Source organism: Phyllobates terribilis, unplaced genomic scaffold, assembly GCF_046119375.1.
Source record: "Phyllobates terribilis strain yellow unplaced genomic scaffold, ASM4611937v1 Scaffold_280__1_contigs__length_2496652, whole genome shotgun sequence".
Lineage (NCBI taxonomy): Eukaryota > Metazoa > Chordata > Amphibia > Anura > Dendrobatidae > Phyllobates > Phyllobates terribilis.
This window is the reverse complement of record NW_027363040.1, coordinates 1,559,856-1,587,280: the sequence shown is the minus strand read 5'-3', so window position 1 is coordinate 1,587,280 and position 27,425 is coordinate 1,559,856. Positions and strand designations below refer to the sequence as shown.

The 27,425-nt window shown below is 43.1% G+C and overlaps 1 protein-coding gene across 1 annotated transcript in view; it reads left to right on the top strand.

Annotated features, from left to right (window-relative positions):
* Positions 1 to 26,119, top strand: part of LOC141220310 (uncharacterized) — a 42,709-nt gene extending 16,590 nt beyond the window's left edge. Inside the window, exon 5 of the mRNA XM_073666263.1 lies at positions 21,697 to 26,119. Within this exon, the coding sequence (XP_073522364.1) occupies positions 21,697 to 22,505 (809 nt within the window). The 3' untranslated portion in view covers positions 22,506 to 26,119. The remainder of the gene's footprint in view (positions 1 to 21,696) is intronic.
* The last annotated feature ends 1,306 nt before the right edge of the window (positions 26,120 to 27,425 follow it).

Below are 27,425 nucleotides of genomic sequence, written 5' to 3'. Positions count from 1 at the left end.
AACCTGCTAGGAGCATAGCAGGAAAGCTCGGTGGACCTGTGAGTAGCTGAACCCATGCCTGGGAAGGCTCTGCACCCGTCAGGCTCTGAGCCCGTTGTTATGGACTTGTGTTTACCCGGCTGCGAACCGGAGGACTTTTCTGTTTACCCGTGAGTCTGCTGAATAAAAGCTGCTTATGTTGGACTTGCTTGGGTCACTGCCTCAGTTACTGCACTGTGTGAACACCGCCGCCTTACACTGTATAATAAGTATCTCAACTCAAGTTCCAGGTCATTGAACTGGTGCTTCCCCCTACACGCGGAGGTGACCTTGTACGCCTACTGAAGATAAGGGAGGCCTTTTGGATCCATGAACTTCAAACTCTTACCCCCAGTGGGCTCAATATGGATTATAATTTATTGTCATTCCTGTGATGGAAGAACTGCATAAGATGTACCACATTGTTCTTGTTAACCATGAGTTTTTCACTGTTGGAGTGTACATATATGTGTTTTGAGATACAGTATTTGCATGTCATTTAAGGGAGATTAATTTTCTTTCATTATCCTGGTATTTATTTTGTATTCTTTATGTTGCAGAACGGCTTCTCCTTATTTTAATCACTGATCATCATCCTCCACGGCTCACAGGCTGATCCACTTACACCTGTTCGCCTCCTGTGATATTTCCAGGCTTATTATTCCTTTGCCCTACAGTCCTGCACGGCCTCCATCCCTCATCCCACAGTGGAACGCAAACTCCCCTGTTCTGGAACGCACTCCACCCACTCAGAACACAGTCTTCCTACTGTTGGAACGCATTACACAGCCAAATCCGACAATACACTATATACGGTTGTACACTACTGTCTGGGCACATGGCAGGTTAAGAAAGGAAGATGCGCCATTTAGTTATTAGGAATGCAGATTTTGTTGGAGTAGTTTGCAGACACAATGTATTGGGGCACGGTTCATGGTCACCTGGCAGCTCAAAAGATGGCCACCACAAACAAACTTGGTGCTATATACCCCATTTTCCAGATCCCAGGGATTGCCTTGCTCATCACCCTTTAACTTCTTCACGACATTGGACTTATCCATACATCCAGGTCGGTAAGATCTTACCGACCTTGGATGTATAGATATGCCCATGCGATTTTGCGTGCACAGGAGCTGTGCCGCACTATTGCCGCCGGGTGTCATAGTAACATAGTTTTTAAGGTTGAAGGAAGACTAAGTCCATCTAGTTCACCCCATAGCCTAACATGTTGATCCAGAGGAAGGCAAAAAAAAACCATGTGGCAAACACTAAGCTCCACATTGGGGAAAAAATTCCTTCCTGACTCTATACGACAATCAGACTAGTTCCCTGGATCAACGCCCTATCAAGGAATCTAGTATATATAACCTGTAATATTATACTTTTCAAGAAAGGCATCCATGCCCTTCTTAAATTTTAGTAGTGAATCACTCAGTACAACATCATGTGGCAGAGAGTTCCATAGTCTCACTGCTCTTACAGTAAAGAATCCGCGTCTGTGATTATGATTAAACCTTCTTTCCTCCAGACGTAGAAGATGCCCCGTTGTCCCCGTCTCAGTACTTTGCAGCAGCTGCCTGACACTGGCCACCAAACGTGAGCTTGTCGTCCACCAATACACCCAGGTCTTTTTCAGTGACCGTTTTGCTCAGTATTTTACAATTAAGCATATAATTATACATTTTATTTCCTCTGCCCAAGTGCATTACCTTACATTTATCCCCATTAAAGTTCATTTGCCATTTATCAGCCCAAGCTTCTAGTTTACATAGATCCTCCTGTAATATAAAATTGTCCTCCTCTGTATTGATTACCCTGCAGAGTTTAGTGTCATCTGCAAATATTGAAATACTACTCTGTATGCCCCCTACAAGGTCATTAATAAATATGTTAAAAAGAAGCGGGCCCAATACTGACCCCTGTGGTACCCCACTGTTAACTGAGACCCAGTCTGAGTGTGTTCCATTAATAACCATCCTTTGTTTCCCATCAGTGAGACAGTTCTTAACCCACATACATATATTTTCCCCTATCCCCATTGTTCTCATTTTATGTATCAACCTTTTGTGTGGAACCGTATCAAAAGCTTTTGAAAAGTCCATATACACAACATCCACTATATTTCCTCGGTCCAGTCCAGAACTTGCCTCCTCATAAAAGCTGATCAGATTAGTCTGACAGGAACGGTCCCTCGTAAACCCATGTTGATATTGGGTCATGAGGTTATTCTTCTTCAGATACTCTAGTATAGCATCTCTTAGGAAACCCTCCAGGATTTTACCCACAGTAGAGGTTAAGCTTACTGGCCTATAATTTCCAAGTTCAGTTTTTGTCCCCTTTTTGAATATTGGCACCACATTTGCTATACGCCAGTCCTATGGTACAGACCCTGTTATTATGGAATCTTTAAAGATTAAAAATAATGGTCTATCTATGACGTTACTTAATTCCTGCAGTACTCGCGGGTGTATCCCATCCGGGCCTGGGGATTTGTCAACTTTAGTGATTTTTAGACACCGCCATCAGGGGCGTACATAGGAATCATGCGGCCCCATAGCAGAAGTTCTAATTGGGCCCCCCCCCCCCCCCCAAAAAAAAAGGAAATAATTGTCGGGGTCACAGAAGAGCAGATCTCACAACTTTGCAGCCTTTACATAGTAATTTTCCTCCTGCTGAAGTCCTAGATTCCTTTTTCATTGCCCCATAAAGTGTGACGCCAACAATGCCAACAAAAGTGTCCCCAAACACAGTATGATACCCCCATGGTGAATTCCTCCACATTCACAGTATAATGACCCTATTGTACCCCACCTCAACTCCCAAGGCAAAGTATGGTGACCCCAACACAGTATGATCCCCCAACTGTGACCCCCTCACAGCCCTCCATGCAGTATAATGGGCCTACATACAATATAATGGCCCCACACCTCTCCACACTCCAGAGAGTATAATGCACTCGCCATGGTCCTCCATACATTATAAGGCACTCACCATGGTCCTTCACACAGTATAATGCACTCGCCATGATCCTCTATACAGTATAATGCACTCACCATGGTCCTCCACTCAGTATAATGCACTCACCATGGTCCTCCACATAGTATAAGACACTCACCATGGTCCTCCACACAGTATAAGACACTCACCATGGTCCTCCACACAGTATAATGCACTCGCCATGGTCCTCCACACAGTATAATACACTCGCCATGGTCCTCCACACAGTATAAGACACTCGCCATGGTCCTCCACACAGTATAAGACACTCGCCATGGTCCTCCACACAGTATAATGCACTCGCCATGGTCCTCCACGCAGTATAATGCACTCGCCATGGTCCTCCACGCAGTATAATGAACTCCCCATGGTCCTCCACGCAGTATAATGAACTCCCCATGGTCTTCCACGCAGTATAATGCTCTCCCCATGGTCCTCCACACTGTATAATGCACTCGCTACGGTCCTCCACACGGTATAAGACACTCGTCATGGTCCTCCACACGGTATAAGACACTCGTCATGGTCCTCCACACGGTATAAGACACTCGTCATGGTCCTCCACACGGTATAAGACACTCGTCATGGTCCTCCACGTGGTATAATGCACTCGCCATGGTCCTCCACGCGGTATAATGCACTCGCCATGGTCCTCCACGCTTTATAATGCACTCGCCATGGTCCTCCACGCGGTATAATGCACTCGCCATGGTCCTCCACGCGGTATAATGCACTTTCCATGGTCCTCCACGCGGTATAATGCACTCGCCATGGTCCTCCACGCGGTATAATGCACTCGCCCTGGTCCTTCACGCGGTATAATGCACTCGCCCTGGTCCTCCACGCGGTATAATGCACTCGCCCTGGTCCTCCACGTGGTATAATGCACTCGCCCTGGTCCTCCACGTGGTATAATGCACTCGCCATGGTCCTCCACGCGGTATAATGCACTCGCCATGGTCCTCCACGCGGTATAATGCACTCGCCATGGTCATCAACGCGGAGGAGGCCGACTCCAGATTTTCGTGGGCCCCGGGCGAAAGAGTCTCAGTGGGCCTTTTAATACATACATCATTCATGATGCACAGATACGGCGGAGAAATATAGGTATAGTACACAGGGCCCCCCTCATCCTTCATATATGCAGACATGCACACGCATACATTACGCAGACACGCACGCACACAGTACGCAGACACGCGCACACACATTACGCAGACATGCGCACACACACACAGTACGCAGACATGCACACACACAGTACGCAGACATGCACGCACACACAGTACGCATACATGCACACACACGGTACGCTGACATGCACACACACACGGTACGCTGACATGCGCGCGCGCACACAGTACGCAGGCATGCGCGCGCACACAGTACGCAGGCATGCGCGCGCACACAGTACGCAGACATGCGCGCACACACAGTACGCTGACATGCGCGCTCACGGTACGCTGACATGCGCGCTCACTGTACGCTGACTTGCGCGCACACGGTACGCAGACATGCGCGCGCACACGGTACGCAGACATGCGCGCGCACACGGTACGCAGACATGCGCGCGCACACGGTACGCAGACATGCGCGCGCACACGGTACGCAGACATGCGCGCGCACACGGTACGCAGACATGCGCGCGCACACGGTACGCAGACATGCGCGCTTGCACACGGTAAGCAGACAAGCACATACACAAACAGATACACAGATAACTACACATACAGACATACGTACATATTTGAACACATTCTTAAAAACACATAAAACAGACTTAAATATATATATATATATATATATATATATATATATATATATATATATATATATATATATATATATATATATATACACAGTCATACACACTGACATACACACAAGACACATTAGAAATATACTTAATATGGGGATTGGTGAATCTGGCGACAAGCCTGTGTCCAGTCCAGCTGTGCAGGGCCGCCGGCTTGTCTGATGGCCATCACAGGCCCTGGACCATCAGAGGGGTCCACTCGCCGTTGGGGCCCACACCGCTTCCCCAACATCTCCGCAGGGAGGACCTCCGGCGGTGTTTGATTGCCGGCACTTCATCAGGGCCCCCCTCCTGCTCCACCGGCGCTGCTTAATTGATGGCACCTCATCAGGGCCCCCCTTGGGGCCTTCCTTCATCAGGGCCTCCCTTCATCAGGACCCCTTCTTCATCGGGGCCCCCCTCCTACACCCCCCTCAACTCAAGATTCTCTATTAATATATATATATATTTACCAATAACAATAAAAGAAAATTTGTGCAATTTTAAAATTCCAATGAATGTGTGGTCTTTATATGGTCTTGATGTAAAGCGTTCTCATTTATTATCGGAGATAAAGACAAAAAGCCGGCACCTGTGTATTTCAATTACCTTGCGCTGCTGATACTGCCTGTGAGCGGCAGCACGTGACCCCCGGCTGCAGCCGGCGCTGACATCCGCTGATGTCACGACAAGTTGCGGCTGCAGCCAGGGGTCCCTCTTCCGCGTTCCACCGGTGGCTGCTGGGTTGTGGGCGGGGTTATTCCCCTGCGTCACACCCGGCTTCCACCACGCGCTCTCCCTGTCCTCATTCACAGGGAAAGCGTGCGGTGGATGCTGGGTGTGATGCAGGGGAATAACTCCGCCCACAACCCAGCAGCCACCGCGGGGACCCCAGCGCTGAGTCACGCCTCACTTGTCGTGACGTCAGCGTGGGGTCACGTGCTGACTTTGAGCGGCCACCTGCTCACAGGCAGTATCAGCAGCGCGAGGTAATTAAAAGGAAGGTTGCATTTATCATTAAAACACACTGTCATTTTTTTAAAAGTACCGAGCAACCCCTTTAAGCAGCAATGTTACAAAAGCAGCCAGGACACCTCATCCCACACAAGTCGGGTGCATATCTCAATGGAAACAGTGAGCAATCGTCTGTGTCAGTAAGAGGATAGATAGCACTCACTGACTGTAAAAATACCAGTCTTTATTTCATCACTTTAAAACCTAAGAGCGGGGGAGTATGTGGAACATATCGTGGATGACGGCTGTTTCGCGCTTCCTTGCGCTTCTACTTGTCTCAAGATAAATGCTATCTATCTTCTTACTGACACGTTCTAATTAGTGATGAGCGAGCATGCTCATTACTCGAGATGAGCGAGCATGCTCATTACTCGAGATTTACGAGCATGCTCGAGCGAGCACCTAGTATCTTCAGCATTCTCAGAGTAATGTTAACCACTTCGCGCCAGAGCCTGTTTTTACCTTCGTGACCAGGCCAATTTTTTCAATTCTGCCCACTGCCAGTTTATGAAGTAATTACCCTGGAACGCTTCAACGTATTCCCCTGATTCTGAGAGTGTTTTTTCGTGACATATTGTACTTCATGATAGTGGTAAAATTTCTTCGATATCACTTGCGTTTATTTGTGAAAAAATCGGAAATTTGGCGAAAATTTTGAAAATTTTGCAATTTTCAAACTTTGAATTTTCATGCCCTTAAATCAGAGAGATATGTCACACAAAATAGTTAATAAATAACATTTCCCACATGTCTACTTTACATCAGCACAATTTTGGAACCCAAATTTTTTTTTGTTAGGGAGCTATAAGGGTTAAAAGCTGACCAGAGATTTCTCATTTTTCCAACAAAATTTACAAAAACATTTTTTTAGGGACCACATCATATTTGAAGTCACTTTGAGGGGTCTTTATGACAGAAAATACCCAAAAGTGACACCATTCTAAAAACTGCACCCCTCAAGGTGCTCAAAACCACATTCAAGAACTTTATTAACCCTTCAGGTGCCTCACAGGAATTTTTGGAATGTGGAAGAAAAAAATTAACATTTAACTTTTTTCACAAAAATGTTACTTTAGACCCAATTTTTTTATTTTCACAGGGGTAACATGAAAAAATGGACCCCAAATTTTTTTGTGCAATTTCTCTTGAGCGTGCTGATACCCCATATGTGAGGGAAAACCACTATTTGGGCGCACGGCAGGGTTCGGAAGGGAAGGAGCGCCATTAGACTTTTTGAATGTAAAATTTGTCTGAATAATTAGCGGACGCCATTTTGCGTTTGGAGAGCTCCTGATGTGCCTAAACAGTGGAAACCCCCCACAAGTGACACCATTTTGGAAACTAGACCCCTTAGGGAACTTATCTAGATGTGTGGTGAGCACCTTGAACCCCCAGGTGCTTCACAGAAGTTTATAATATTGAGCTGTAAAAATAAAATTTTCACATTTTTCCCACAAAACCGTTTTTCATCCCTTAATTTTGCATTATCATAAGGGTAATAGGATAAATTGCACCATGAAATTTGTTATGCAATTTCTCCTGAACACGCTGATACCCCATATGTGGAGGCAAATTACTGTTTGGGCACATGGCAGGGTTTGAAAGGGAAGGAGCGCCATTTGACTTTTTGAATGTAAAATTTGTTTGAATAATTAGCGGACGCCATGTCACATTTGGGGAGCCCCTAATGTGCCTAAACAGTGGAAACCCCCCACAAGTGCCACCATTTTGGAAACTAGACCCCTTAGGGAACTTATCTAGATGTGTGGTGAGCACCTTGCACCCCCCAGCTGCTTCACAGAAGTTTATAATATTGAGCCGTAAAAATAAAATTTTCACATTTTTCCCATAAAAAATGTTTTTCATTCCCTAATTTTGCATTATCATAAGGGTAACAGGATAAATTGCACCATGAAATTTGTTGTACAATTTCTCCTGAGTACGCCGATACCCCATATGTGGGGGAAAACCACTGCTTTGGTGTACGGCAGGGTTCGGAAGAGAAAGAAGCGCTATGTTGGCTGGGATAGGCAGCAGACACCATGTCACATTTGAAGAGTCGCTGACATGCCAAAACAGCAGAAACCCCCACAAGTGACCCCATTTTGTAAACTACACCTCTCAAGGAATTCATCTAGGGAAGTAGTGAGCATTTTTTAATTTTTAAATTTATACCATTGGGCAGTGAAAAAAGCATAATTATATTTTTACCACAAAAAAATGTTTTACCCTCAGATTTTACATTTTCACACAGGGCAATGGGTAAAAATGGTGCCGAAATGTGTCACACAATTTCTTCTAAAAGTGTCAATACCCCATATGTGGCTGTATCATACCACTTAGCCATACGGTGAGATTTGAGGGGGAAGGAGCGCTATTTGACAATTGGAGAACAAATTATTGTAGAATAGGCATTTGGATTTGGGAGCACAAAATTTTCTGAATTTCTTTTGGGGGGCAAGGACCATTTTGCTTTTCCAGAGCCTTTCTGCTACCAGTAACTTGGAAGTCCCTTATATTTTTAACAGATGATGGACCTGAGTGGGGACTAGCTTTTTTTGAGGACTGAGTTGAAGCTTTTATTGGGAACATTTTACGTAACATTTATCCGGCGCTCTAGGCTGAGCACTTACATCGGGGTTTCCATCTAATTTTCCAAGTGATGTAATTCAGATGAAACCCCTGCAGGATCCATTCACTGTAATGAGGCAGCAGAGTTACTCTGGACTCCGTCTGGCCTCTGTTTAGTGGTGTCCTTTTTTTCAGAAGTGCACAAAACTGTGGCCAACCGCACTTTTATGCACGCCTAAAACAAATGACACCGTGGGATCCCAGGCTAGACGGCATCCACAGTGGCCTATATCTGCCTCATTACAGGGAATCTTCTATCATGGGTTGTGGTATTTCAGAGATTTACACGGAAACTCTGGTGTAAGTGCTCAGCGCAGAGCACAGGATAAATGTGAGCAGAGCCTTACTGGGATCTTTGGGAGACATAATAAACAAATCAGTAGCAGGTGAATAATATTTGTTTTATTTATTTTTTATGCCGTTCCTAGTGTGATATAACTGATTAGATTACTTTATTCTTCGGGTCGGTGCGATTACAGAGATACCAGATTTATATCGGGTTTTTATGACTGACAGCTGTCACACACTAAAATACGCTTTTTTTGCAAAATCTAGTTTTTGCATCACCATATTTTGAGAGCTATAATTTTTCCATATTTCGGCCGATAGAGTCATGTGACGGCTTGTTTTTTGCGGGACGAGTTGAAATTTTTATTGGAACCATTTTTGGGCACGTGACATTTTTTGATCGCTTTCTATTCCGTTTTTTGGGAGGTAAAGTTAACAAAAACAAACACTTCAGGAATTGTTTTTTGAGTTTTTTTTTATGCCGTTCTGCGTGTGGTAAAAGTGACCAGGCAGCGTTATTCTTCGGGTCAGTACGTTTACAGCGATACTACACTTACTGTATTTTTTTCATGTTTTGGCGCTTTTACACAATAAAACAATTTTATAGAAAAAAAAATATTTTTTTTGCATTGCTTTATTCTGAGCGCTATAACTTTTTTATTTTTTGGCTAATGGAGCTGTATGGCGGCTTTTTTTTGCGGAACAAGATGACGTTTTCAGTGGTACCATTTTTATTTCTATTCTGCTTTTTGATCGCATTTTTTTCCACTTTTTGTTTGGCGATATGATGAAAAAGCATATTTTTTTGCTTCGTTTTTTATTTATTTTTATTACGGTGTGCACAGAAGGAGTTAATTAGTGTGACAGTTTTATAGCTCGGGTTGTTTCGGACGCGGCGATACCAAATATGTGTACTTTTTTTGGTTTTGTAATAATTTACGGATTTATTGGTTTAATATTTTATTTATTTATTTTTATTTATTTTGTGATTTTTTTTTTTAATAGTTTAAAAACTTTTTTTTTACTTTTTTTTACATTTTTACTTAGTCCCTGTATGGGACATTAATTTTTATTTTTCTGATCACTGATCTCATGTAATGTAATACACATATATTACATTATATGAGATCTTCACTGACTGTTTCAGTCAGAGTCTGCTGTCTGACTTCAGCTACATACAGGCTGAAGTCAGACAGGAAGGACACCATATATGGCAGAGCTGGAGGCGGTCATGTGACCTCCAGCTGCCATAGCAACCCCAGGTCCTCAAACGAAACGGAGGTCTTCGGAGGTAAGTAAGACGACCCCCTCTCTTCCTGCTGTCTCCTATATGCCGCGATCACTATAGATCACAGCATATAGAAGACAGCAAAGGGTTAACATCACTGGGACCTGATCTAATCAGGTCCCGATGATGTACCCTGTCAGAGCTAACGCTCTGCACCGGAATCGCAGTGCTTGCAGGACCCTGGGGGTCCTGAGCACTGCGAGACCACCCACCGTTTTTAAACGTCGGCACTGCACAGAGCCCGGCAAGTGCCGACGTTTATCTACAGTGGGCGGTCGGGAACCGGTTAAAATCACTCCCGTGTGCATGATTTGCCACTGTTTGACAGCTTTAATACATGTGAAGAATGCTTAAGAAGCAGCCATTTCTCACATGTATTAAAGCTGTCAAACAGTTGCAAATCATGCACACAGGAGTGATTTTAACATAACACCGAGCACGCTGAAGATACTCGGTGCTAGCTGAAAGGGTTAACAGAACATACTCGCTCATCACTAGTTCTAATTTATTAATTTGTCACCAGTGAGAGAAACTATATTATCTTTTCCGTGGTATCACCTATATTCATTGATAATGAACACGTCCACTAGAGGGCGTCTCCTACTAGTTTGACGTTTCACTGCCAATAGTTCCCATATAATGAGGGACTAACCACATTACTGGTAGCAGAGAGGTTCTGGAAAAGTGAAAATGGCTCCTCGTCCCCCAAAAGAAATTCAGCAAATTCTACTCTCCCTAATGCAAATGCTGCCCTCCCTTCTGAGCACCACAGTGTGCCCAAACCGCAGTTAGCGTCCATATGTTTGGCATTTCTGTAGCGATGAGAGTCGGCCTAATTAACTGGTGCATGTCTCCAGAAGCATGAGCTGGGCACTATGTACAGGCACTACTATGTACTGGGTACTACAACGGCAGTTTGCAATTTTCACTCAGCAACATCCACTGCTGCTTGTTTCTGGAAAACACCCATGGAGTCAAAGTCTTCACTACACCTGTAGATAAATTCCCAAAGGGATATATTTTCCAAAATGGGATCACTTGACGGGGGATTCTGTTCTTCTAGCACTTAGGGGCTTTGTATATGGAATCCTTTGCTCTAGGAGGCGAATAGTGTTCCGTCCTTCCCGAGTCTCGCCGGGTGGCTAAGCAGTACTGTACAGCCACATATGGGGTATTTCTACATTGAGCAGAAATTGTGCGATTAATTTTGGTGCCATTTTTATCCATTTCCCAGTGTGAAAATGTAAAATCAAGGGCTAAAGCAAAATTTTAGTGGGAAAAATATTATTTTTTCTTCACTGCCCAATAGTATAAAATTCTGTGACCCCCCCGCCCCCGTGGTGTCAATATGATCACTGCACCCCTAGATTGATTTATTGAGAGGTTTAGTTTGTAAAATGGGGTCTCTTATGGGGGAGGTTCTGTTGTTCTGGCACCTCAGGGGCTCTGCCAATGTGATATGGCACCCTCAAACTAGTCCAGCAAAATCTGAACTTCAATATGGCACTTTTTCCCTTCTGAGCTTTGCACTGTGCCTCAAAAGTAGTTTTCTTCCACATATGGGGTATCGGCGTACTCATGAGAAATTACACAACAAATTTTGGGGTCCATTTTCTCCTGCTATCCTTGTGAAAATGAAAAAAATTGGGGCTAAAACAACATTTTTGTGGGAAAAATATATTTTTTTCGTTTTCACAGATCAACGTTGTAAAATTTTGTGAAGCACCTGTGGTTTCAATGTGCTCACCACACATCTAGATAAGTTCCCTGAGGGGTCAGGTTTCCAAAAAGAGGTCACTTGTGGGAGTTTTTCACTGTTTAGGCAAATCAGGGGCTCTCCAAATGCAACATGACACTCGCAGACCTAAAAGATCTTGAAATTACTGTTGCAGAAGGTCCTTCAGCTGCTCAGCTCCTGCAGCCTCCGGTTTCTGTGATTGGGGAGGATGCGGTGTCAGCTTTCTCCTCCATCACAGGAAGCTGCCTCTGGACTATAAGACGCACACACTTTTTAACAAGTTTTTTTTGTTAAAAAATGCATTTTATAGTCCAAATAATAAGGCAGATAAATTCCTTAAGGGATCTAGTTTCCAAAATTGGTTCACTTGTGGAGGTTTTCCTCTGTTCAGGCACATCAGGAGTTCTACAAACATGACATGACACCTGCAGACCATTCCATCAAAGAAACGTCATTCCTTCCTTTCTGAGCCGTGTCGTACGCCCAAAGAGTAGTTGTCCCCCACATATGGGGTATCTGCATACTCAGGGGAAATTGCACAATAAATTGTGTGGTGCAATTTTTCTTGTTACCCTTTTGAAGAAGCAAAATGTGGGGCAAATAAACATTTTTGTGGGAAAAATTAGATTTTCTATATTTTCACTGCTCAACATTATAAACTTCTGTGAAGAACATGGGGTTCAAGGTGCTCACCATACTTCTAGATAAGTTCCTTGAGGGGTCTAGGTTCCAAAATGGTGTCACTTGTGGGGTGTTTCCACTGTTTAGGCACATCAGGGGCTCTCCAATCGCGACATGGCGTCCGCTAATTATTCCAGCAAATTTTACATTTAAAAAGTCAAATGGCGATCCTTTTCTTCTGAGCCCTGCCATGCTCCCAAAAAGTTGTTTTCCCCTACATGGGATATCAGCATGCTTAAGAGAAAATGCACATCAAATTTTGGGGTCCATTTTCTCCTGTTGTGAAACTAAAAATTTCCTTCCACATTCCATTAATTCCTGTGAAACACCTGGAGGGTTACTAAACTTCTTGAATGTCGTTTTGAGCACCTTGAGGGATGCAGTTTTTAGAATGGTGTCACTTTTGGGTATTTTCTGTCATATGCATATTGACAAATTACCGAGATGGTAAAAAAAAACCTGTTTGAGGGGTGTATAAAAAAGTCTTATTACTGCTTTACTAAAATGTGGTAAAGAAGTAAATTAAAACTACACTAGTTTGTCTGTGCCCTTACTGTGATATTAAGTCTCTAGAAACTGTATAGTATTACGATACATCTGATATCATGAGCTCATTATATTCATTATAGTTTTCCTCTGTCTGCAGTTTATAGATTAATTGATCAGATTATTTACTAGGACATACACAGGTTCCCTAGTGCTACCAAAAATATATACATAGCCACCCCAACAAGTTTCGCCATGTCTGGCTTCCTCAGGGGGCTGGGGCTATTAGTGGCTGGACAGAGCCAGCGCCACCCAGAGCTTCTTCCGACGTCTCTTCCATCACCAGCGTTGCCTGTTGAATGAATAAACGGTAATTACTTACCGGTAATTTGATTTTCCTGAAACCCATGATAGCACCATACGAGAGTGTAGGATCCGCCCCTATTACCGGACAGGAAGCCATGAGCACAAAATAAAAAGGCAACTCCCACTTCCTCCTTCAATGTGTTTTCCAGGAGTCAAGTAAGAGTCACCCAATTCATCATCATTTTTATTTATACATTCACTCATGCACATTCTTCATTGTGAGAAGAGAAGACTAAGAACCATCAACCAAAAGCCAGAGGGAGGGAAAATTAGGGTGCTGTCATGGGTTTCAGGAAAATCAAATTACCGGTAAGTGATTATCGTTTTTCCCTTCCCCCATAACAGCACCATACGAGAGATGAAAGCAACGGAGCCCTTCAATAGGGAGGGAGCACCCATGTAGGATCTTACACCTGAAGAAAGATCCCCGAAATATCCTAGTTCAACAGATTGTGATTTTTTTAGATATTATTCAATCTTCCTTCTTGAAGCACTATCCACATAATCTCTATCGATTTGGAGCTTAAACCAAAAGCACCAACAAGAGTAAAAAGGATTTTTACAACACTCTTTCCTCTTTATCTCCCAGAGAAAGGTCTATATTTAGAGACCTCACTTATATACATGGTTGAATATCTTTCACAGATTTGATTAGATATTCTGTTTTCATTAAATCAACTAACCAACAACTGAAATATATAAGAACTGGTACTAAGACTCAGCGTGTAATAGAAGCAGAAGTTAATCGATTCAGGGAACCTGGCAACCTTAACCAGGCTTTGACTAGGGTTTCTACTTTAATTTTGTTGGCATTTTCAATTGAAGGTCCCACTTAAGGCCAAGATCTGGGCCCTAAACCTTTTCTAGGGTCAATGATCTCATAATTATTCAAAACTACCCAACTCTATGCTACCAAGAGTAGATAGAGCATGCCAGATTGCCAAAATGGGGATCTCAAAAATAGCAGCAGAAATATTTAGTACTTTATATCCCTTAAGGTGTAACGTTAAGTCCCCCCAGGAAATGTATTTAAGCCGAACGGACACTTTTATAGTTTGAGATTTCCATCCTGGGGAGTTTCTGGCTACCACAATCTAGCCAAGTACCAAGAGCTAATACAACTAGAAAGGGTAAGATACAGATCTGAGCTATTCCAAAAGAAAAGTCACAATCCACCGTTCATTCAGGAATAGTGTTGAGCTATACCTTCCGATATCGGGAAATATCGGATCGGATTGGATCGGACCGATACCCAAAAAATATCGGATATCGCCGATTCCGATACCGGAAACCAATGCAAGTCAATGGGACACAAATATCGGAATGCCATCCCAGCGTGAGAGAATTCTCCTGATTGTTTAAAAGCCGGCGGGCGGTGAAAAGCCTCCGGCTTTTAAACAATCACACAGCCCCATACTTCTTCCCCGCAGCCTCCCATCCCGATCCTCCGCTCCCCCCGCCGCTTCCCATCCCGATCCTAAGTTAGGACCGGGTGGGGAGCGCAGCACCAAGGAGCGGGGAGCGAAGGACCCGGGCGGGGAAACCAGCAGTGAAAAGACTATACCGCCGGCTTTCCCGTTCTGTGCTGCGCTCCCCGCTCCCTGATGTATGTGGTATAATGTATGATTGGTGTGTGCGCGGTGTCTGCGGGTGTCTGCGTGCAGGCAGACATAGGCCGATGTGACACTACTACTCCCATCGGCCTATGTCTGTCCCCCGTCCACTCGTGCCAGCAGGATCAGCTTGATGGGAGCAGTAGTTCCCATCAGCCTTATCCTGCTATTTAAATTGCCCTACTGTGTCCTTTAAACTGCCCCATATGTTATTTTGGCCCCCATAGGTTTATATTTTTGGCCCTATACATGTTTTATTTTTTTAGGCCCCCATATTTTTTTGTTTTTGATCCCCAATAAATTTTAAATACATTTCATTGGTGGCCAGTGGTTACCTAAAATAAATTAGTTTATACATTACCTGTCCCCACCGATCGCCACATAAAATAAAGTAAAAAATAAAAAAATACACCTATACTCACCTAGACACCTAATTCCCCAAAGCCATCAATCTCCTGTAATAAAATAATAAACCACAATTTTATCCTTACCCCTCTGTAGTAGTCCAAATCGAGTGTCCCACGATGATCTCCAGTTTAGAGCAGCCACATAAAATGTGACCGCTCTAAACCGCTGCCGCCGCTACAGTGACGGGGCCGTAAAGCAGCCCCGTCATTGCATAAGCGGGTTCGCCGGAGTTCAGGTAGCGCTGCTCCAGTGAGCTCCTTTACGGCCACGCTGACCGTGAGAAATTCCCACGGTACAGCAGGGCCGTAAAGGAGGTCACCGGAGCTGCACTGACTGAATGCACTCCGGTGACCTCAGTCAGGGGCTCACGCTGCCGGGAGCAGACGTGTTCCCGGCAGTGTGAGCATACAGCAGCAATGACAGCTGTCACATCTCCAGATGTGACAGCTGTGCATGGGAGATCAGCGCAGGAACGTGGACAGGTAACTATTTTATTTTTCTAGTAAACTAAGAATTAAATAAAATTGTGTGTTTTATTTCAAATAAATTATTTTTTTTCTGGGTGTAGTGTGTGTATTTTCTTTTTAACACTTTGTAGGTTAGTAATGATGGGGGTGTGTTATAGACTCCCATCATTACTAACCTGGGCTTCATGGCAGCTGGCGCTGACATGAACCCCACCACTATTACCCCCTGCCACCGCACCAGGGCAGCGTGGAAAAGCGAGGCTAAGCGCCAGATTTGGCGCACAAATAGGATGTGCCAAATCTGGGACGGCTGAGGGCTGATATTATAGCCTGGGAGGGGGCCTATAACCATGGCCCCTTTCTAGGCTATTAATATCAGGTCGCAGCTGTCCGCCTAGCCTTTGCTAGCTATTAAAATAAGGGGACCCCACGTCATTATTTTTTGGGTCCCCCATTTTAATAGCTAGTAAAGGCTAGGTATTCAGCTGGGGGCTGATATTAGTAGCCTGGGAAGCTCCGTGGGTATTACCCCCTTCCCAGGCTAAATGACACTTGAGGGGTTAATAAAGATGCAGTCCCTAAATTATTATTTCTTTTTTAATTAATTTTTCCCAAAAATTTTGACATGGGCTTCGCCATATTTTTGTATACCAGCCAGGTACAGCATCCAGGTAAGGATAAAATTTTGGTTTATTCTTTTATATTTTATTACAGGTGATCGATGGCTTCGGGGAATTAGGTGTCTAGGTGAGTATAGGTGTATTTTTTTATTTTTTACTTTATTTTATGTGGCGATCGGCAGGGACAGGTAATGTATAAACTAATTTATTTTAGGTAACCACTGGCCACCAATGAAATGTATTTAAAATTTATTGGGGACCAAAAACAAGCAAAAAAATAAAACATGTATAGGGCCAAAAATATAAACCTATGGGGGCCAAAATAACATATGGGGCAGTTTAAAGGACACAGTAGGGCAATTTAAATAGCAGGATCAGGCTGATGGGAACTACTGCTCCCATCAAGCTGATCCTGCTGGCACGAGTGGACGGGAGACAGACATAGGCCGATGGGAGTAATAGTGTCACATCGACCTATGTCTGCCTGCACGCAGACACCCGCAGACATTGCGCAGACACCGCGAACACACCAATCATACATCATACCACATACATCAGGGAGCGAGGAACGCAGCACAGAACGGGAAAGCCGGCGGTATAGTCTTTTCACTGCCGGCTTCCCCGCCCGGGTCCTTCACTCCCCGCTCCTTGGTGCTGCGCTCCCCGCCCGGTCCTAACTTAGGATCGGGATGGGAGGCTGCGGGGAAGCAGTATGGGGCTGTGTGATTGTTTAAAAGCCGGCGGCTTTTTACCGCCCGCCGGCTTTTAAACAATCAGGAGAATTCTCCCACGCTGGGATGGCATTCTGATGACAGGCTGGATCGCAGCTGAGCGCTGCCATCCAGCTTGTCATCCTGCAGAGTGCAGGCATTATGGGAACTTCCGATTCCGGTATCCGATATTCTAAAAGTATCGGAACTCCGATACCGCGAATATCGGTCGATACCCGATATTTCAGTATCGGAATGCTCAACACTATTCAGGAATGATCGTATTTACACTATTCCCCTATAATAGCATTAATTCTGCAACTTTATAATCCAACCATGTAGATTGTTAGATGAAAATAGTTCAAATGAAAAATAGATTAGTTTTCAAGCAAAGAAACTACGTAAACTGAGTGATAACCATCTCCTCTGATACACTTTTTTTTTTTCCAAAGCAACTCATTCTGAAAGAGATCTAGATCTCTTATGGTATTGGTCAAATCTCAGATGGTCTTAAGCTAAGGTATTAGCATCCCGTCCCATTAAACATGTACCTTAAGTACGTATCATCCTGTGCTTGAGTAATAATCAGAACAGTCTTACCTCAGTGTGAAGGCATTCGTCTTAACTAGCAAAGATGCTTCTCCTTCACCACAGGAGTCTCACCGATACAAGGACATTTTAACTCATCCACTAATTCCTCCTTTTATAGGTTTATTGCAGCGCTGCCGTCTTATCACTCCAAGAGCGCACTGACTGGATATTTAACCAACTCGCCACTTAGTTGAGTCTACCAGTTTATGACTTTAATCGCAAGAATACATAGTGTAATATGGTTCCATTGACTTAATTTCCAATTTGTCCATCTGCACTTCTAACTGGGAGGATACACTGGTCTTGAAATAATTTTACCAGATCCTGCATAATCATGTCTGTCGGGCAACTCCATTAGGAAGATGGACTGGGATATTTACTGGTTCGTCAGTCCCATACCAGCGAGTCCAACTCATACCTCCCTTAGTAGGGCAGGCCGTTAGTGCTGCCCGACTCAGTACAATCAAGTTTATCTTTCCATTCCGAATCAGGAGGGTAGATTGAGGCAATTTTTGGATTATCAACCATAGTTACCATTGAGTCCAGCTCGCACTTCCCTTAGGAAGGCTGTTCGGTATAGTGCTGCCTTACTTGGCACAATCAAGTTTATCTTACCATTCCATACCAGGAGGGTAGATTGGGGCAATTGGTAGTCTATCAACCAACTCATACCTCCCTTAGGAGGTCAGACCGGTATAGTGCTGCCCTCTTGGCACAATCAAGTTTCTTATCACTGTAAGCCAGAAGGGTAGATTGGGGCAAATGTTTTATTTTCAGCCCCCCACCGGTGACTAAAACTCGCAGCTCCTCCTACCATTTCCTATCAGGGGGATATGGGGTATAGAGAGTTTAATCACTTGAGGTCCAAAAGGTCATTCGAAGTGGTTTCTTTTAAGCTTAGCGTAGCCATGTTCCTCTTGCACCTTCAACCAGGAGGGGATGGGGGGAACTGAGCTGCTGATGTTTATCAGCCAGTTCATCTAAAGAGATGGAGGCCTCTCATATGATGAGAGGTTGAAAAAGTTGAGCTTGTTTAGCTTAGAAAAATAACTCCTCAGAGGGGGATCTCATTTACATCTATAAATATATGTGTGGTCAGTACAAAGGACTAGCACATGACTTATTCCCTCCAAAGACCATACTAAGGACCAGGGGCACTCATTACGGGTGGAAGAAAGGCGATTCCAGCACCTAAAATATGAAAGGGTCCTTTACTGTCAGACTGTGGAATGCCAACCACAAGAGGTAGTAAGGGCAGACACTAACAGCTTTCAAAAAAGAAAAGGCTGGATGATTTCCTCGATACACATAACATTGTGGGTTACAGTTAAATTAGATAAAATATTACACCTATAGTAGTACATTTGATCCAGGGTTCTAGGACTGATCGCCTTTTCTTGGGGTCAAGAGGGAATTTTTTTTTTCCCCCTTGATGCAAATTGCTGAATGTGTCCTGGGTTTTGCCTTCTTCTAGATCAACAGTTTTTAGGTATAGGGATTTTAGTAAAACCATTATTAGAAATACAAAAAAATAAAACTAATTAAAAATTATAAACTGGTTCATTATAATTGTAATAGTGAAGTTATAATAAAAACGGTAATAATACATTTGTGAGGCCTAGTTCCAGTAAGTTAGTGTCAGAGTACAATTGGGGGAGAAAGGTTGAACTTGATGGACCTAGGTCTTTATTCAATCTATGTTACATTACTAATGATCCCAGATTGTGAAGATCAACTGGACTTAAATTGGTATTATTCTTTTAGCACCCCCATTCACACCTTTACCAAGAAGACCACTGGGACATAGATGTTAAATGCAGACTAGTTCAATATTCTATCCAAGTATGAGGGATTGACTGGACCTGTTACTCAGCAGCTATCCTTTGGACTGTATTTAATAGAATCACCCCAGACCGAGGGCATCGTCCAGAGACCTTCCTTACCAATATCGGTAATATTGCTAGTAAAGGGTAGTGAAGTTTTGAGACCTTAGTGAAACAGATCTACAAGCCCCAAGTTGTCTGGCTAACCAGGCAACCCCCCGTAAGGCAGACAGCTGAGGAAAATCCTAGACCTAATGTGGCAGGTTTTTCCGCAACTGTGAAGCGGTCTGAAAAAAACCTTCAGACAGGCCAACATGAGTCATAAACCTACACCTGAATTGGCATGAGGCCTAGCCGTGAGGCTCAATATGCAAGCCATGAGGCCTGGCCGTGAGGCTCAATATGCAAGCCATGAGGCCTGGCCGTGAGGCTCAATATGCAAGCCATGAGGCCTAGCCATGAGGCTCAATATGCAAGCCATGAGGCCTAACCGTGAGGCTCAATATGCAAGCCATGAGGCTTAGCCGTGAGGCTCAATACGCAAGCCGTGAGGCTCCATGCGCAAGCCATGAGGACTAGCCATGAGACTCGTTACGCAAGCCATGAGGCCTAGCCGTGGGGTTCAATATGCAAGCCATGAGGCATAGCCGTGAGACTCCATACGCAAGCCATGAGGCTCAATACGCAAGCCATGAGGCCTAGCCGTGAGGCTCAATACGCAAGCCATGAGGCCTAGCCGTGAGGCTCAATATGCAAGCCATGAGGCCTAGCTGTGATGCTCAATATGCAAGCCATGAGGCCTAGCCATGAGGCTCAATATGCAAGCCATGAGGCTCAATACGCAAGCCATGAGGCCTATCCGTGAGGCTCAATACACAAGCCATGAGTCCTAGCCGTGAGGCTCAATGCACAAGTCACGAGGCCTAGCCATGAGGCCTAGCCGTGAGGCTCAATACACAAGCCATGAGGCCTAGCAGTGAGGCTTTATACACAAGCCATGAGGCCTAGGCCAAACAAACGTAGGTAGGTACGGAATCATTAAATTTAGTTTCTTCCAGACTGATGTTATCATTTCAGCGCCCAACTGGGCCCCTGCTCATTGCTACTCACTAGAGGTAGCTATAGAACTCAGCATGGTGTTCCATGATTCACTGGTGTTCCATGATTTATGGCTGCTCCAGCCGTGAGCTCCAGGCTTCTACATCCTTGAGGACAGGAAACACATTGAAGGAGGAAGTGGGAGTTGCCTTTTTATTTTGTGCTCAGGGCTTCCTGTCCGGTAATAGGGGCAGATCCTACTCTCTCTCGTATGGTGCTCTCATGGGGGAAGGGAAAAAGGTGGCTCCTGGTGACAGAAGCAGATGTCACAGTAGGAGATCCCAGAGGAGATAGGACCCACCATTTGCAGAAGCCCTTATATGACACAATGGCAGAAAACCAGAGCAGGAGAAATACCCATAAAGTGACTCCATTTTGGAAATTATAACTCTCAGTGAATTAATCTATAGAAGTAGTGACTATTTTGATTCCACAGGCACTTTCCTGAAATTAACACACAGTGGATGTTGTAGATTGAAAATTGCAAATATGCTATTTTATTACTCAACACATAGTGTCCAGATTGTGCTCCAGGAGACACACACCATAAATTAAGTGGGTTCTGCCACTATAGTAATGCCAAATACATGGATGCTATGTGGTTTGGGCACACTGCAAGGCTCAGAAGTGAGGGGGAGATTTGACTTTGGGAGATCGGATATTGCTGGATTGGTTTATGGAAGCCATGTTGCTTTTCAAGAGCCTTTGAGCCACTAATAATGTCGAAACCTCTGTTTTTTCAGATGATGGACCTGAATGAGGACTTGTTTTTTTGTGAGATTAATAGAAGTTTTTCTTGGTATTATTTTTGCCTACATAACATTGTTTGGTGGCTTTTTATTCCATATTTGGGAGGCAGAAGTAACAAACAATTGAACACCACACTTTACTGGTTCATGCTATGAGGTTTTCTATTAGACTGTGAACTGTCATTGTCTTGGTGAATAATTCAATTTTTTTTCATAACTTGCCATTTTTACGGACTATTTAAGTAGAAATGTTCAAAAATATATAATTACAAGGATTTTTTATTAAAAAATAATAATTGGTTTTATTATTGGCAGATGTCTGTACCAGGAGATCAGAGGGACACCTAACATCTTCAATTTTTAAATCAGTTGATCTTGAGATCCCACAGGATACAATTGAAGTGAATGCCATTACTCCAGATATACCATCATCCCTTCACAGCAAAGATCTGTCATCTGATCATTTGAAACAGGTCCTGTCTTCTGATTCATTACCGACTACTAAGGAAAATCAAAGTCACAAAATAAGCATTAAAAAACAAACTGCTCCTAAAGCAAAGAAGCCATTTTCACGTTCAGAATATAGAAATAGTTTTCCCCTCAAAAAGTCTTTTCTTAAACATGAAAAAATTCACACAGCAGAGAATAGATTTTCTTGCTTCAAGTGTGGGAGATGTTTTAATCAGAAATCAGATTTTGTTAGGCACCTGAGAACTCACACAGGGGAGAAGCCATTTTCATGTTCAGAATGTGGAAGCTGCTTTACAGTGAAATCAAGTCTTATTGCACATCAGAGAACTCACACAGGGGAGAAGCCATTTTCATGTTCAGAATGTGGAAACTGCTTTACAGTGAAATCAAGTCTTATTGCACATCAGAGAACTCACACAGGGGAGAAGCCATTTTCATGTTCAGAATGTGGGAAATGTTTTATAAAGAAATCAAATCTGATCAGCCATCAGAGAACTCACTTAGGGGAGAAGCCATTTTCATGTTCCGAATGTGGGAACTGCTTTAAAGAGAAATCAAAGCTTATTACACATCAGAGTACTCACACAGGGTTGAAAGCCATTTTCATGTTCAGAATGTGGGAAATGTTTTATAAAGAAATCAAATCTTATTAGACATCAGAGAATTCACACAGGGGAGAAGCCATTTTTGTGTTCAGAATGTGGGAAATGTTTTGTACAGGAATCAAATCTTATTAGACATCAGAGAATTCACACAGGGGAGAAGCCTTTTTCATGTTCAGAATGTGGGAACTTTTTTACATTGCAATCAACGCTTATCGAACATCAGAGAACTCACACAGGGGAGAAGCCATTTTCATGTTCAGAATGTGGGAAATATTTTGCAAAGAAATCAAATCTTATCAAACATCAGAGAACTCACACAGGGGAGAAGCCATTTTCATGTTCAAAATGTGGGAAATGTTTTAACCAGAAAGCGCATCTTGATAGCCACCAGAGAACCCACACAGAGGAGAATGCCGCAGCTAAACCCAACTAGTCTCTGTACAGACTAGAAAGGCCCTAGCTGCACAACTAAAAACGCCACGGACCTAACTCTCTATTAGGCCATTGAGGAGTTTCTCGTACCTCCGGAGGAACCAGAGGGGAGGCCACAACACACTGTCAACCAGGGAAAAGGAAAGTATGAAGTAAAATACGAAAACCCTGAGTGAGAAACTAAAACACATTCATATAGGGCAAAGAAGGCAAGCTAATGAGAGCCACAAATAAAAGGAACAAGTATAATCTCCCAGAAACCTAACATTGTTAGAATGAAAATGTACTAGGAGGGAAAGCAAACTGACCGGGAGGATAGTTTCACCTTTGTGGTGAAACTTATACAATTCATCCTCACCAACTGTAAATGTAAACCTGTCCATTTATAATGACCACGGACAAGATAAAGATTCCCAACTCACATCAGGACCACAAGATCCCAGGTACTTTCAGCTGCATCACAACTAATGTAGTGTACTTAATTATATGTACCAAAGGTCCAACTGGGGGTCTGTATGTAGGGGAGATGGGGCAAAAACTTAGAACAAGGATGAATTCTCATCGCCACACAATAAAAGAAAAAAAGAATAGATCTACCTGTAGCCAAACATTTTTGTATCCCTGATCACAGCATCATGGACATGAAATTACTTGTATTAAAAGGTAACTTCAAATCTCAGAGAGACAGAGTTATGACAACCTTTTACACACTCGGAGCAGGAATGAATGTGTCACTTGGATTTATGTCTTTTTACTAGTGATGAGCGAATACATTCGGCACTATTCTTTACTCTCACGAATAGTACACAATTCAGGCTCTTCGACGAGTCATTAGCTATTCACCTCGGTATATTCGAGTGACCCGCCCAGCATGTTTGGCGCTTTATTTGCAGCCAATGAACATGCTGGGCTTGCTTGCCAATCACAGTAATGCCGTTGCCATCTTTGTTGTGGCATTACTGTGATTGGCTGGCCTTACAGCATCATAGGGGGATATTTAAGCCCTGCCGGCGCTATCTTGCGCATTTTACATGCGGACTCAACGTAGTGTGAGCATAGGGAGAGTGAAAGCAGCGTATAGGGAGTGTCTTTTAAGAGCTATTTAGAGTGAAGATTAGTTCTCTGTTAGGTTGAGATAGCGCAGAGTGAGATTTAATACGAGGGAGAGGAAAAGGGAGGCAGGGTGTTAGCATTGCAAGTACATGCTGCAGATCTCTGCTAGGTTGCATTGTGTATAGTCAGAAGCATATAAACCGAAGAACATGGCGGTATAGATAAACCATAGTTCATATGTGGGCACTCCCAATAAAGTACAACCTACAAAAAGAGTGGAGTGACAGAGCCCCAAAAAGAGTCAGGTCACCATCATAATGTTTTATTGTGTATCCAAAATCTAAAAAGAAGGTCCCACGGACACTCCTAAATAGAGCACAACCAATAAAAATAGTATGTCATGGGTGAAAACTACAAAAAGGACAGAGAGACAACCATGTGAGTCTACAAATATGGGTACATGAAAAGAAGTGACAATATTATCAATCCAAGTATCAATTATTCCAGTTACCAAGTAAATGGACAACGTAACTTACAATTAATTACATTAAATGTCCTATGTTAATCCATTCCTGGACACTTCAACATGAATAAACAACCAAAATATCCAGACCAATATATACTAAACGTCTGGACAATGAAGAGATACCAGCTGCTTATAAAAGATATAGATTTTATTTCATCAAATTGATAAAACCAATTAACAAGACAGGGCAACAACCTCTATAAAGGAGCGACACATACATGAGCTGGGAGGGAAAATTAACCCCCAAAAAAGGCCAAAAAATTGAACATCACTAGTAAACAAGAAATTAATTAATATAATGCCATATTCATACAATGTATTTGTTAGTAAGTGGCATGAATCATACACATGATGGTAACATAACTTAATTTAAATCAATACTGAAGAGACTATCCTAATGAAAAAATACAGCCTAAAATGCCAAAGTTTAAGGTGCCAGTGCTTCAGTGACTCTGATGGTCATACAGATAATAGATAGGTATGTCATGATGTAAAACAGGCCAATGAATACAGGTAAACTGCAGACTGTGATATTTCAGTTTTTCTTTTTTAATAAATTTGCAAAAATTTCTACATTTCTGTTTTCTTTCAGTCAAGATGGGGAGCAGAGTGGACTTTAATGAGAAAAAAATGAACTTTTTAGAATTTACCAAATGACTGCAATGAAACAAAGAGTGAAAAATTTAAAGGGGTCTGAATACTTTCCGTACCCAGTGTATATATTAGTATAAAATAACCCCTATACATTTAAAACCCATATCTAACATAGTGATACAATAATTCACATAGACGACTATATTGTCACTGTAGTCTTCTATCCCACACGTATAGGGTCATCCGCGAGGATAGACGTTCAACTGCCTTGCTCGTACAGTTGAGCTGGTCCCCCAGCCACTGGAAACGCACATCCCGCCACGACCCATCAACCCAGGCAAAAGCTTTCCTAAGGATGAATAAAAACAATTAAAAACACCAATACATCTACAATAAAACCATAAGATATTAAAAGAAACCCCCATCTACCCATTAGCCTCTATTATAGGAAGGTACTGAACCCAAAGCTTTCATTAAGTCCTGCCGGTGCTAGGGTACCCCGTCGATAGATCCACTTACTCTCCAATTGTGCTAAAATCCTCCCCAGGTCCCCTCCTCTTGCTCCCATGGTGACTTGATCAATATCTATGATGCAGAATTCTCTTGGGCTGCATTGATGGTGATGTAAAAAATGGCGTGGTAAAGTTTTGAGTGCTAGGGTCTTCCACCGTTTTGGCTTTGATAATGTCCCTAACTTGCTCTCTTACTCAAATTTTTAATTCTTTAGTAGTAAGTCGACATATATCTTTTTACAAGGACATTGGGCATAATAAATTACGCCCTTCGAGGTACAATTTAAATGTGCCCTTATTTCAAATGTTTTGGAGCCACCAAAACTATCAAACTTCTTTGCCTTCTTCAAATAACCACACGCCTTACAAAGCCCGCACGGAAAAAAAACATTAATCTCTTTCCTGTTATCCTGTTTATCTCTACATCTCTCCGGATCATAGTGACTGTGAACCAACAGATCTTTTAAGTTTGGACTTTGCTTCTCCACCATTGAGGGTGCTGGGGGGAGGATTTGACGGAGGATCGGATCTGTTAATAGAACTTACTAGTGCTTCTGTAAAATTAATCTCACTTCAGGCCACTGATTGTTATATACCAAAATAAATCGTACCTCCTCTGATTTGTTGATGTTTTTTTTTATTGCCATAAATTAATTGATCTCTTGGGGTTCGTGCTGCTATCCTGTAACCCCGTCTGATTGACCTACAGCTATATCCCCTCTTCAAACCGATTATCCAGTTCTATCGCTTGTTCCTCAAATGTTTTCTCATTAGAGAATATCCTTTTGGCCCTAAGGAACTGACCTATTGGAATTCCTCTTATAGTGGAGGGTGGGTGTGCCAATTCTACGTGTAACAACGAGTTTGTCGCAGTTGATTTCCTAAATATGTCAGTAGTTATAATACCATTCTCAGATACCCCGATTTTTAAATCCAAGAAGTCCAGACTTCTTCCGAATTTATATGTTAGCCGAATATTCAAATTGTTATCATTCAGCTTGGTCATAAGCCTCTCCAAATCTCTGGCTGTAGCCTCCCACACAAACCATATATCATCAATGTATCTGATCCTTCCCTGGACGATGTCCATCTCAACAGGTGGTATCCGCCTGGAATATATCCCGCTCCCACGAACCCAAAAAAGGTTGGCGTAGGAGGGGGCACAGGAGGCCCCCATATTGGAGCCCTGTTGTTGTAAGTAGATGTTCTTTTTGAAAATAAACACATGTCGAAGGACAAATTCCAGGAGGACCACGAGCAGCTCGGCAGGGACAGCTTGAGACCACTTGACGTCAGATACCACGAAACCACCCTAATACCATCTTCATGTTTGATGGACGTATAAAGTGTCTCTACATCTGCAGTGACCATGACTATATGGTCACCGAGGCAGAGGTGATCCAATCTTTGCAGGGCGGCCATGGTATCTTGTAGAAGGGCAGGCCAGAGACCAAGAGCTTCAAGTAGTGATCAATTACACTAGATATAATTTCACACAAACTGCTGTTACCGGCAACAATTGGCCTACCTGGTGGATCAATCGGATTTTTGTGATGTTTTGGAATTAAGTCAAAGGTGGCCAAACGGGGCTATAGTTTGCGCACCGTATCCAACAGTTCTTTTGGGATCACACCCTGTTTGAATGCCTCTTCGAGGATAGACACCAATTCATCCTGGAAAGAGGATAGGGGGTTATAAGAAAGTTTTTTTATAGCAATGGGGGGTATTCAGAAGTTTATATGCCTGCTTTTTGTAAAGGCTGACTGGCCAGACAACGAGGTTTCCCCATTTATCCGCAGGTTTAAAAATAACATCTTTCAATTTTAGTAAATATTTTAGCTCCATTTTTTC